This window comes from Corylus avellana, chromosome ca11 (genome assembly GCF_901000735.1).
Source record: "Corylus avellana chromosome ca11, CavTom2PMs-1.0".
Lineage (NCBI taxonomy): Eukaryota > Viridiplantae > Streptophyta > Magnoliopsida > Fagales > Betulaceae > Corylus > Corylus avellana.
In genome coordinates, this window is record NC_081551.1 from 10,975,216 (window position 1) to 10,988,395 (window position 13,180).

Sequence of the window (13,180 nt, forward strand, 5' to 3'; positions counted from 1 at the left end):
ATTTCAAAGAAGCCGCCAGAGAATCAGACAAATGAGCATCAAATCTGACTTTGGATTAACATGAGACCTTTTGGAAAGCTAAGTGGCAAGATGGTTTTTTGGCATTAGGATTGTGAAACTTATCACAAATATGCTTCTGCTGCCTTGCACTTGAGGAATTTTGATCATCTTTCTCACAATTTTGCAGCAACAAAAGTGAAGGTCAGCTCAGGGACTCAAAAATTAAAAGTGCATTATTTCAAAATTAATTTTCTTGTCAATTTACTTAAAGTCTGTTGATTCATAGTTTTAGCAGCCTCACAAGTCGATAGATATTGTATTAGTTGTAGTCTTTGTAATTAGTATAATATGTGTACATGCCTTAATTAAGTGAAAAATGTTTAGAAATAGAATTAAGACCTTCTAAGGTTGATATTGTGTACTTGCTACCAACTACAATCTCAGGCAATATTAATTTGGAGGCAACTGAAGATGTCTTTTCGAGTATTATAGGTCCTACATGGATTCAGGTGGCTCTGTTTGTTAAGGATTTTGAAAAGTGTTCTCTTTTCAAATACAAAAACACAATTTTCAAAAAATAATTATCAAGCAAACACTTTCCAAAATACAAAATACAAATACTTTTCAGAAAACAAAACACAATGCACTGTAGAAAATTTCTCACCTTTTTCATAGGAATATTTTTAATAAAACACGTTAATTTTTTTAGGTGTCGAAGCTCATTATTACTTTTCAAAAAAAAAAAAAAAACTCACACTACACTTTTTAGAAAATTTCTAACCTTTTTATAGGAATATTTTGAGAAAACTTGTGAATTTTTTCACGTGTATAAGTAAACTTGTTAGAGCACTATCAGCAGATACCCAATCACTCATTCACTTCCCTCTATATAGAGAAAATTAAAAAAAAAAAAAAAAAAATCACAAAAAATATCTTACAATAGGTTCCTTATTGCTTTTTTAAGCATTAGAAATGTTACAATGTTTCTCAATGCATTGAGAAGTACTTTAGCTTTCCTATAACTTTTTTATTCATATTTTAACACAAATATTTATCTCTCATCTCCACACTATTTGCCTTTCATTGGGGATTGTATTGGAGTTTTATAAAAAATGTGGGGGGTAAATTCCAAAAAATGTGGGAGTAGGGTAGGTAGGGAATTTGAATTTTATAAATAAATAATATTTTAATAGTATATGGAAAGATAATAAAAACTATTGTGGAGTGTATTTGGTTAAGGAAACAAAAAATAATTTTGTTCCTTAGGAAACATCATAGAGAAATGACTACTAGTAGTCTTACTAACAAAACAAAAAACTAGAGAGGTGTCGGCCACCCTTAACAAAGTAAAGAGAGTGGTCGCATGGCCACTTGTATCATGCTCATAGGAGACCGTGTGGCTACCCTAATAGGACAAAGGTGGTTCAATAGCCACCCCCACCAAATCGGGGGGTGTCTACAAGGCAACTTATCTATTTTTCTTAATTTTTTAATAATTTAGTCTTTACTCTTTTTTTGCTTTTAAAAAAAAAGGGTATGTTTGGCGTTTGTCTCTTTGAAGACACTACACACTAAAAAGCTTATCGTACAAATTTCTTGTGTAGATCTTGCAAAGAATACTTTTCAAATGTAGATCTCATTCAAGGCGCACGTTGGGAGGGTTGAGAGGGGACAAATGCTCCCCTCACCTCTCAAAAAATCTCCTTTAAACCCTAGAAGAATTTCTCTAAATGCTTTTGTTGCCTACCTTCAACTGCTTATCAAATTCACGAATCACACTTTCTGTCATTGTTAAAGACGTTTCGGTAATTAGGTCAGAGTTCAGACCAAGGTTGAAGTCGATGCGATACAAGTCTTCTATATTTTATAAAAACACACAGTTCAAGCCTTGTACTTTGTTTACCAAAAAAATGCATTGTTTAACTTATTTAGCTAAACACTCATCTAAAATATTCGTTATGTTATGTTCAATGGATTATGGGCCCACAGTCCTCAAATTGGACAAAAGTTGCGCCATGACGTGCGTCTCCTCATAGATTATTTATGGTCATGATAGACTAATTACCTCTTTTTTTTTTCTTTTTTTTTTTTTTTTTCTGAGCGACCAATTACTTATTTCTTGAGCAACTCTATAAGATCTGATTTTTGAACAGTCTCTTTCAAAAGTAAAGATTTTTTGTTCAACAATCTTTTCTGAGCGATTCTACTAATAATTATCATGTCTAAATCAAATTAATTATTAATGTAATAAGCGATTATTAGATAATGTAAAAAAAATAAATAAAAGATTGTAATTTGTAAAAGCGAGCACAAGAATTCAGCTATCAACCGCCAATCTGTATTAATTATAGACCGGACCCGCTTATCTCTCTCTTTCCTTCCCCTTGTGGGTGTGGGTTTGTTTTGATAGAAGCCATGTTTTACGGTAAACAAACTTTTGAATATTTCCACCATCTGAATGTCCCATTCAATCCAACAAAAAAGAAACTTGCTTGATGACTCATCTCTCATCCACCCTTCTCCTTCTCCAACCTTGAGACCCAATCTTCTTCTTCCTAATTTGCAAACGAATCCCAATGAACGACATGGATGATGACAAAGAAAATTTCTTAATCCAGGTTTTGGATATATAGTTAGTTAATTCTTCATCTTTTTTGTTTTTTTGTTTTCTTTTTTTTTTTTTTTTTGTTCTTGGTGAGACGTAGAAATGGCTGCACCGGATCCAAGTGTAGGAGGCACGTTCATATGGGTAATCTCTACCGTTTTATTTGTGTCTCTAGCAGCCGGAGGTGGCTGCCTTGTACTGTACATAATCCAACCTGACTCAGATTACGCATCTTGGCTTCCCTTTGTTGGGGTGGCATTGGTTTGCCTTCCTTGGTTGTTTTGGATGCTCACATGCCTCTACCGAGTCATTTCCCGAGCATGCGGAGTTCGAGTTGCTGCCAGCGGTGGTAGAGGAGGACGACAAGGCGGCAATGGTGGTGGTGGTGCATTCGATCAAGGAGGCTCTGCTCGTGCAAATGTGGTGAATAATAATAATAATAATAATAATAATAATGCAGCTCGCGTGGAGGCGCCTCCACGCATAGTAGAGACTCTGCCGGTGAGGTCTCCTGAAAGTGAGGCAAGAAGACGCGCTCAATTTGAAGCTATTCTAGCATTAGACGAGGAAGATGAAGAAGAAGTGAAGGATAAAAAGAAGACTAGATCATCCTCAAACCATTCAAGCACCGATTTGTCAATGGCTTCACATGAGAGTGAAATGCCATTGGCCTTATCCATGGCATCTTGATGATCACCACATTCATCATATCCATATATGAGTAAGCCATATATATTTATGCCTATCTTCTGCTCTGAATGGATTATGATTCTTCTGATCAATGGATAACATTTTTCACCCTACGTATACCTATACATGATACATTCTTCATCGTCATACATACATTCATTACATGTACATATATACTGCTCCGTACATACCATAAATCCTGCCTTATTCTTGAAACATCTACCCCATCTGCAATATTGTCTGCTTGTGCATACTGGACTTCATAAATTTATTGTCATAGATATGATCTTCATTCAAAGCTTTGTATCTTCATCATTGCAAAATTAATAGTCCTTGAAAAACAGTTTTATAGGGGAAAAAACAATTGAATCTTTTTTCTTTTTCCTTTTTTCCATTCCTTGATTCGTGTGTAAGTCATAATACACGAACGACATTTTTGCTCATTAGAGAAAAATTCCAGCTCAACATTTAACATCTCTATTTTTTTTTTAAAAAAAAAAAAAAAAATGTAAAATCAGCCCATGTTATTTGCCTGATTTGTAATTAGCTCCCTATAATATCAAAATGAACTCAAATGTCCCTGAAGTATACAAAAAAAAAAAAAAATTTAGTCTCCACTGACTTAATAGATTTTGATAGCGTGAAACGTTAGAGCCAATAAAATTGTTACACATGTTCTATTTAAGTAACTGTCGCTCGTACTAACAAAAACTGTTAAATTAAGGTGCGAAATTTGACTATATGGAGTAAATTGTTTTTTTTTTTTTGCATATCTCAGAGACTTCTAAGTTCATTTTGATTCCATAGGGATCTAACTGTAACTCAAGTAAATCACATGGACTCATTTTGCATTTTTTTTCTTTTCTTTTATTTTAGATGTTGATATTTATTATGAAGAGGAGCAAACGGACTGGTTTTTTGTCATACTTTTGCATGCTTTACAACTTTTGCTTTTTACGGTAGATGTTCAGAAAACTCTTTTAGTAGGGCAATGGATAGAATTTAGTAGTCGTTCCGTAGACTCATGTGCTTTTGTTTTTGTTCTTTGTTTTTTTGTTTTGTTTTGTTTTGTTTTGTTTTGTTTTTTTATTTTTTTATTTTTTTTATTTTTTTTTTATGTTATTTAAATTTGATGTGACTTTTAAAATTACTATTAAATTTGTAATAAATTACTATTGAATTTTTATTCAAACATATCACATATCAAAGCATGATATGTTCATTTGTGCCTTTATTTTTCAATTTTTAGAGTCAACTTAACCAGACTTGAAAAGGGTAAAGGTAAATTTATTCTAAATCTTAAGTGTTAAGCGCATAAGAAATTATTCGTTGTTGGGGTTTGCGTATCTTGATTATGTGATTTATCTTCTAGCTAAGCAAACTGCAAATTCTACGGATGCATGTTTGTTGAAGGGAGATCTCCCATTTTACATGTGTGATCTGTGCGCGTGAGTGCACTTGCTTTCAGATAATTCTAATGCAATACAAACACGAAGAGAGATTCCACCTGTTCTTCTCTTCTCAACAATTATTGATTTTTGCATCATGTTGTTGCTTGCCTATATATATATATATATATATATATTGTGCAAAAACCATTTATGGTAAATAACTCAAAACAATTGTAGACAATAATATCAAAATTTACATGGCTCCCTCAATAAGAGGTATGTCCACAAATGAAAGCAATCACAAAGAAATTTACGAAAGAAAGATGGAATACAAAAAAGAATAAAAAGAAACAACTCAAAACTCAAAGCATGAGGCCTTGTTTGGCAAAAGACTTGGTTGTGAGTTTTGGCTTGGAATGGATTGATGTGATATAAAGTAAATAGAAGTATTTGAATTTTTTACGTCAAAAATTGAAAAAAAATTTGCTTTATATTGGGTTTTTTATTTGAATAGTAATAAAAAGTGATTGTCGTGATCTAAAAAGTAAGAATGTTTGGGAGTTGGAAAAAACAATAATAAAAAAATAAAGTGAACTTAATTAGGCCTTTTGCAAAAACACGTCTTGAAAAAAGAAAAAGAAAAAGGTGATACTCCAACCAAATACCAGTCATGTGCAACACATTGTTATATAAAGATAATCAAAGAATGAAACAATAATGGAGAAAATAAACCTAGGTGGAGATCACGTACCCTAGTGGAGTGGGGTTCAAGTGCACAGTGATGAATGCCAAATATTGCATAATTGGGTCCCTTAATTTGCATTTGTTAATCCTTTACCTTTATTATGATATGATGCTTTGTGTTAGTTTCGATGTTTTATTGTTTTACAGGTTGCAAAGGGAAAACTGCGGTCTTAATGTGAAAGATGCACAGAAGTTGGGAAAAGAGCAATTCTAGAAGTGGGATCAAGCCCACAACACTACGCTTGAGCGCATCTGCTCTCGAGCCCTGCAAGGGCACGTTTGAGCACACCCTGCCTATGCCCAAGTAAGCAGTGCCCGTAACGACCCCAATGGGCAAGTCAATTAATTAGTAATTGATCCCATGTTTCGTCTCCCAACCATATCCCTCACGCGACAAGACTCAAGGATTTCAACCCCTCGTAAACGAGAGACCTCAGCGGAAGACTTTCTAAACTATAGGAATACAGAGCATTACATACACAGCCACACATTCATATACCAGAGTAAACAAAATACCTCATAATATAAAGATAATCATCAAATGTACTGGTCATTAGACCATCATCAAATAAGGTTACAACCCATAATATAATTGTCTTAACAAAAGATCAACAGATCAAATCCTAAGTTTAAGCAAAGCTAAAGAGATAACAATCTCGATCATGTCTACTCAAGTGGTTCCTCCATCAATTCACATAGAATGTAACCAAATTGGATCCATGTCCTGTTAAGTGCCAAAATGTTAATATTTTAGCCCTTAAACTTATTTGTGTTAATTCCTTAGTGTTGTTAGTTTGTGCTATTTTACTTCCTTTTTGTATTTTATTTGTTTTATAGGTGTTTGGAAGAAAAGAGAGCATTCCTGGAAGTATCGGGCTTAAAGGACAAAATTGTGAAAAAGCTAGAAGATTTGAAACAAGCAAAAGTATTCTAGTAGTGCGATTGATCGCAAGAGACCTGTGATCGAGCGCACTTCCAGAGAGGTCCAGACGTGAAGAGCGAGGCGTGCACTTGTATGCACAAGAGAAGACTCAATTACAATGCGATCGAGGGTAGAAGACATACGATCGATGCAGAGGTGCGATCAAGCGCACAAGGGCTACGATCGAGTGCACCCGTGTGTTGGAGAATTCCAGAAGTTGCGGCCAGACTTCCTTTGCTTTCCATATTAGGGTTTTTCTAGTCCTAGTTGCACTAGGAGTAAATGTTGTGCAAATTTATTTGACTCGCAAGTTCACGAATCGTTTGCAATATAATGTTTTGCAAGTGTGAGGTTGATCCCATAGAGAATTGTGTTTTTGAAGAACAATTTATAACTAAACTAATTTTATTCTAACCTAGTTCCAAAAAAAGTTTGAATTTTGAGTTTTGAAAATTAAAGGATAAACATAAATTAAATAAAATAAAACAAAAGATAAAGACTAAGGTTTGGGAATCCACACTCACTGAATCATAACAACATACTCCATGTTCATCAATATTTATCCGAAGTTCTCACAATTAAAATCTTAGATATGTTTTACTATGCTTTAACAGTTAATCAAAATCATCCCATATATCCATTCATTGCACAAATCACAAAAGGAATCCAATATCAATTAAATCATCAAATGTATTTGTAAATCACAAAAGATATCAAATTTTAATTGAAACACCTAATGTATCTGTAGAACAAATCACAAGGGATATCCAATTTTTAAGCAAATAAAATCAAGCAATCAATTGTATTGAATTATCTCAAATCATCAAGTGTATCCTTGAATCACAAAAGATATCCAAGAATCATTCAATCCAATTGAAAATGAGTAAAACAATTGAAATATAAAACTCAATAAAATTGGATAAATCAAGACTTACATAAAAGTGATGTTGTTCTTCATCAGTGAGGCTTCATCCCCAACCCCCAACCTTAGTTGGGAATTTAGCTCTACATAAAAATAAAATCTAAACCTAAACCTAAAGAAAAACTAAACTAAAGCTGTAGAATTTTGCTCTCTGGACTTATGTATCTTTCTTGAATACAAAGAGGTTTATTTATAAGATTAAGAGAGTCCTAGAAGCCCTAGTAAGCCAAGATAATTTGTAGGTCTGTCTCCAGACCAAATAGAAGTCTGAAATTGGAATAGGATTCATCCAGATTTGTGTTCTTTTATTGCAGGGTGATTTTGGCATAGTAACCATCCGAATTAGAAAAATCTTATTTCACAATGAACTATAGTATGTTGAGTTATATTTCCAATGGCGCTTGAATCACCTCAATTCGATACTCTAGTGGAAGGTTATGTAAAATACTGAGATATTTGCATAATTTAAATTTGAATAAAATCTGAAATTTTATCCAATCTGAAATTTAATCCAATTTAACATTTTCTTGGATTTGGTTAACCACATCATCTAGGTCTTCTCAAAGTGTGCTTTCTTCCAAACTTTGTATTTTTCCCTTTAAAGCTGTAGTTTTTCTTTAACGACCTATAAAACACTAAAAACACAAAGCTAAAACAAAACATTAGATAATGACACAGCTAATGATTAACTAATGTAAATAAAGGGGTCCAAATATGCAATATTTAATACCTATCACTAAACCCTACGATTTTACTAGGGTTTTTAGGTTTTCTAGAGTATTCCTAAGCCTATAAATGGATCTCTAAACCTTTAGAATAATCATCCATCAATAGACAACTTTGGGGGAGGAATTTGGAGGCTACTTCTAGGAGCGGTGTTTGGTTCTTTCTTTCTGATGTGCAAAATATCTACCTAAATTAATAGGTAAATAATTGTACGTTTAATCTGCAAGTGCACAAGGTCAACATAGTAGTATATGGTGCAAGTACAGGATCATTCTCACGAGGATTGCTGAATTTATGTTTAAAAATAAATTCCTTAAGTAAAACAAAGATTGATTGGTTAAGTGATGATAATAAAAGGTAGGGCTTTGATATCTACCACTAATTATATTTAGTTAATACAACAATATGCCAATGCTTTGATCATGTTATGCATATCTAATGTTTGTCAACCTAAGGGCATGGCGTATACTCCTAAGGCTATAGATTTCCCTAAGCAACGAGTTAGGCATGGCGTATACTCTAACTCTTTTCTTTTCTATGGGATTTAGCATGGTGTATACCAAGTTGTTCCTTAGGAAATCATATATTTTATGGAAATTGACAAACACATGAGACCTAGGGCATGACATATACTCCCGGTTCCCATGTTGATTAACCCAAGAATTGCGGTGTGGATTCTTTTGTTACTTATGTTAAACCCAGGACTCGGCCATCCAAAGTGATTTAACTAACTAGTCCATACCACATGCATATGTTGATCAAGCACACACATATGAGGAATTCATGCAAGTAGGCATTAATCAAGTTAAATAGCATAACAAGATCATCACAAGGGCGCCAACATTGAAATATTAACTAAACATAATTATGGCTTCAATCTAGCCCTACTAATTAAATTAGCTACTCATAAAATTGATGTTAAACATCTTCATGAAATAAAATAAAAGAAAAGAAAAGAATAAACCCGAAACTTGAACTTCAAGAGCTCCTCTTCTTCTCCTTACAAAGTATATCTATTCTAGAGGCTTAAGGGTCTATTTATAGGTTTTAGAAGTCCTTAACAAAGTAGTAAAGCTAAGGATTTTGTACGGTTTCAAAACCTATTACAATTGGGAGTTGGAAAACCCTAATATGGAAAGAGGAACATTCTAACTGCCACTTGATGTGTCTCCTACGCACGGGTGCGATCGATCGCAGCCCGTATGCGCTCGATCGCAGGTCTGAGATCGATCCTCTTTTGGCATGCGCTCGATCGCTCCTGGCCTAGATTGTGCTTTGTCTTCTCGGGTACTGCGCTCGATCGCAGTGTTAGGGAGCTCCAATTTTCTCCATCTTCTCTTTTTGAGCCCAAATCATCTAGATTTACTTCATTTTCTTCCAAAAGCCTAGAAAAGTATGAAAAACACAAAAAGGAATTAAAATGGCCTAATTAACTAAAACCAAAGGATTAAAACATGTAATTTAAGGGCTGAAAATATGAATATTTTAGCACTTATCACACTCCCAAACTTACATATTGCTAGTCCCTTAGCAATACAAAACTAAAAACAGGAATGGAAAAACAGAAAACTAAAGATAAATTCATCTTTCGTGGGATGTACGATTGTATTTAGCGTATGCAACAAGCCTTTTAAACCCCTAGGAACTCCCTAGTGGACGAGTGAAGTCTCGTGAGGGTTTTCCAGAAATGTTACCCACAAACATCATGCACAGTTCATGTTATTTCAAAATTAAAGCATCACTTCAAGATTATGATTTTCATTCATCAGCAAACTTAAAAAGATGAACTCCATCTTCACAATGAATTGTAATCTCAAAGTGCAATTACTTACAAAGGACATGCTAAATCATCACAAGTTTGGAATTTGTGTACAGTGAATTAGTACAAAATTATGAGGCTTCCAAATCTTTCCAATATGCAATGTCTCCTTATCTCAGAATTCACTAAAATTCCTATTAGAATGACACACTGGCATATTTCTTTTTCTTTCTTTTTCTCTCTTTTTTTTTTTTTTTTGGTCAGGTTGTGCAATGTTGGTTCCCTTAAGCTTTCTATTTGACCCTTGTAACGAGTGTTAAGTCAATGACTTCCAAACCAGATGGTTTTAGAGCATTAGGTGTAAAGACACCCCTAAGGACCTATTAACTCGAGTCAAAAAGGCTACAAAACCAACTAACCATGACATTGATCAAATCCAAATTTTTCACCTTTTGATGTGAACACTCAATGCTTTGAGGCAAGAGGTCCGGTTACTCATTGAAACGCCATCAATGATCATTTATTTATTCTTTTTATTTTTTTATTTTTTTATTTTTTTTTATTTCATCACTATATATTGCATAGAGTCATCTAATAAGTCATCCAATTTCATCCAAGATGCAGAAACACACATATTAGACCTCATGTCATTCTTCACAAATTATGTGCTAATGTGCTTGAGTGCTTAGATCAAACATGTAATTTTTCAACTGTCCTCAACAAGTAACCAAACTAACAGATTCACTCATCAGATCATGTGTTCAAAATTTTAAGCTTACTGATGAATTCAAGCCACAATTCTTTTAGATCAACTTAAAATTTTAGAGCAAACATGAACATGCATAACGTTTCTTTTTTTTTTTTTTTTCCCAAATAAACAAGCAAACACACAAAACAAATAACATGAAATTGGGACAAAGTGTGTGTGAACATGTGTGCCCATACCCCCAAACTTAAATGACACACTGTCCCCAATGTGTCTAAGTAAAGGAAAGAATGTACCCGGGAGATGGTCGACATAGTCTTGGAAAGCATGGCTCATAGCACACCCCCAAACTTGAATCGAAGCACACTTGTCCCTGCAAAATAAGAAAACACACAAACAAGTAAAAAAAAAAAACAAAACTAAAAATAAATAAAAAGATTAACTTAAAACACACTAAACAAAACAAAATAAAAAGATAACTATGGGATGCTGCCTAAGTGCGCTCGATCGCACGCATGGTGCGCTTGATTGCATTTGCGCAAGGCTGTGCATCTATGGGTGATGTGCACTCGAGCGCACATTAGGTGCGTTCGATCGCACTAATAGAATGTACAACAGCCAAAAGTCGGTTACTACGCTCGATCGTACTCAGGGTGCGCTCTATCATAGTAATAGAATGCAATGAAACCACAAGTGAAGACCTGCGCTCAATCGTAAGCAGGTTGCAATCGATCGTAGTAACATAATGTAAAAAAATACATGGCAAAAGACATGAAACACTAAAACACTAAAGTAAAACAAAACACTAAGGAAAACAAAATAAAATAAAACAAACAACAAAATAAAAGGATATGCTATGGGGTGCCTCCCATGAGCGCTAAGTTTAACGTCTTCAGCCAGACTGTGGCACTTTAAACTTGAAGTACCAATCTTTTCGTCTCTTGCACCAAAGGGAATGAATCTTTTTTGTTGCACGGTGCTTCCTAGTGTCTATAGATCGGGGAAGACCACTTTGATTTTTCTTAAACAGTTGCTTATCCGGTGGGGAATCATGAACTGGAATAAAGTAAGAAGAAAACTCAGGAAGCTTCTCTATCTTGATGTCCTCAATTTTCTCATGTGGTCGCTCTAACAGACTTCTCTCTTGGCCTCTTGGTGTTTCAGGAATGAGAGCTAATGGTGAAAAAATCTTAGTGCTCTCTTCTTTTTCCTGATGTGGCTCCTGTGGAATTTCAGTTTGCTCCTCTGTCCCCTCTTCCGCTTGATTTTCCGCCACCTTTTCGCTCCTCAATGTGGTAATTTCTTACTCATGATAGAAGGTGCACTCTTCCTCCATGTACTGTTCATTGGGGTGTTCCATCAACTGCCTTTGACAGTCTTCTTCTTGGTATTGGTGAGGCCTATTGATGCGGAATGTACTTAGCTCCTTGGCCAATTGTCCCACTTGTACTTCTAGTCTTTGAATGGCTTGATCATGCCTTGTATTGATTTGTTCTTGTGCAAACACAAATTGTTGTTGTGAAGTCACCAATTGTCGTACAAGATCCTTCAGGTCATCCTTCTCTGGCTTTTGAGCTGGTTGGACTGCTTGTTGGAAATTGCTTTGTTGTCCTTGAGGGTTCCGAATGTTCCTACTTTGACTCAATGAAGAATTGAGGTGGTTGTGCCACCCTGAATTATAAGTGTTGGAGTAAGGATTGTTCTTGGGAGGATAAGTGTGCTGTCCCACATAATTCACCTCTTCTTGTTCTGCATATGGAGATAAAGGACACGTCTCAGTGGTGTGATCTAAATGGGAACAAATAGCACATACCTAGTTTGGTGTGTCCCATTGCAGAGGTGAGATTTTCTGGGCAGTCATGGCCTTGACAATTATGTCCAACTTCTTCTCTATGGCAGCCTTCTGATCTTGTAGTAGTAGATCCGATTGAGAGGAATATGCATGATTTTTAAGAGCTCGAGCTTGCCATGGGAAATTTGACTGTTGGCTCCAGGTTGGGTTGCAGGAATCAAGATAGTTGTCGTTCCTCGGTCTAGAGATCGATGTGTTCTTATGCCCAAAAATTTTGTTAGGAATTTGTCTTATTGAAGGACATTCTCTAACATGGTGATAAGGGTCGTGGCATAAAGAACACGGTCCATGGGGTGTCGGAATGCCTCCCCACATATGTGAAATTAAAAATAACAAAAAGAAGTTAAAATTAAAAGGGAAATAAAAACTTACTAATATGCAGACTCGAATGGCCCTGCATGAAACAAAAGAAAAAAATCAGATCTATAATTAGTGCAGTAACTGTGTTGCTCTCTGGATGTGCGATCGATCGCACCGTGAGTGCACTCGATCGTACTGGTGCGCTCGATCGCCCTGGTTGGGCGATCGATCGCACCTCCAGAGGCAAAACAGGAACTACGGAAAAAACTATAAAAACAGAAAAATTTAAAACAAAAACAAACTAAGGAAAATAATTCCAAACAAATCAAACAATCCCCGGCAACGGCGCCAAAAACTTGATGTACAAAATATCTACCTAAATTAATAGGTAAATAATTGTACGTTTTACCTGCAAGTGCACAAGGTCAACATAGTAGTATATGGTGCAAGTACAAGATCATTCCCACGAGGATTGCTGAATTTATGTTTAAAAATAAATTCCTTAAGTAAAACAAAGATTGATTGGTTAAGTGATGATAATAAAAGGTTGGGCTTTGATATCC

The 13,180-nt window shown here is 35.0% G+C and overlaps 2 protein-coding genes across 2 annotated transcripts in view; both read left to right on the forward strand.

Annotated features, from left to right (window-relative positions):
- Window positions 1-470, forward strand: part of LOC132165823 (uncharacterized) — a gene marked incomplete at its 5' end in the record, with an annotated part of 54,450 nt that extends 53,980 nt beyond the window's left edge. The window contains 1 exon segment of the mRNA XM_059576506.1: window positions 1-470.
- A 2,237-nt stretch (window positions 471-2,707) lies between these two features.
- LOC132165060 (uncharacterized) lies at window positions 2,708-3,295 on the forward strand. Its single transcript, XM_059575566.1, has one exon. The coding sequence runs from the start codon at window positions 2,708-2,710 to the stop codon at window positions 3,293-3,295; it is 588 nt and encodes a 195-aa protein (XP_059431549.1).
- Window positions 3,296-13,180: the final 9,885 nt, after the last annotated feature.

Coding starts and splice junctions, on each gene's coding strand:
- LOC132165060 (XM_059575566.1), top strand. CDS start 2,708: ATGGCTGCACCGGATCCAAGTGTAGGAGGCACGTTCATATGGGTAATC.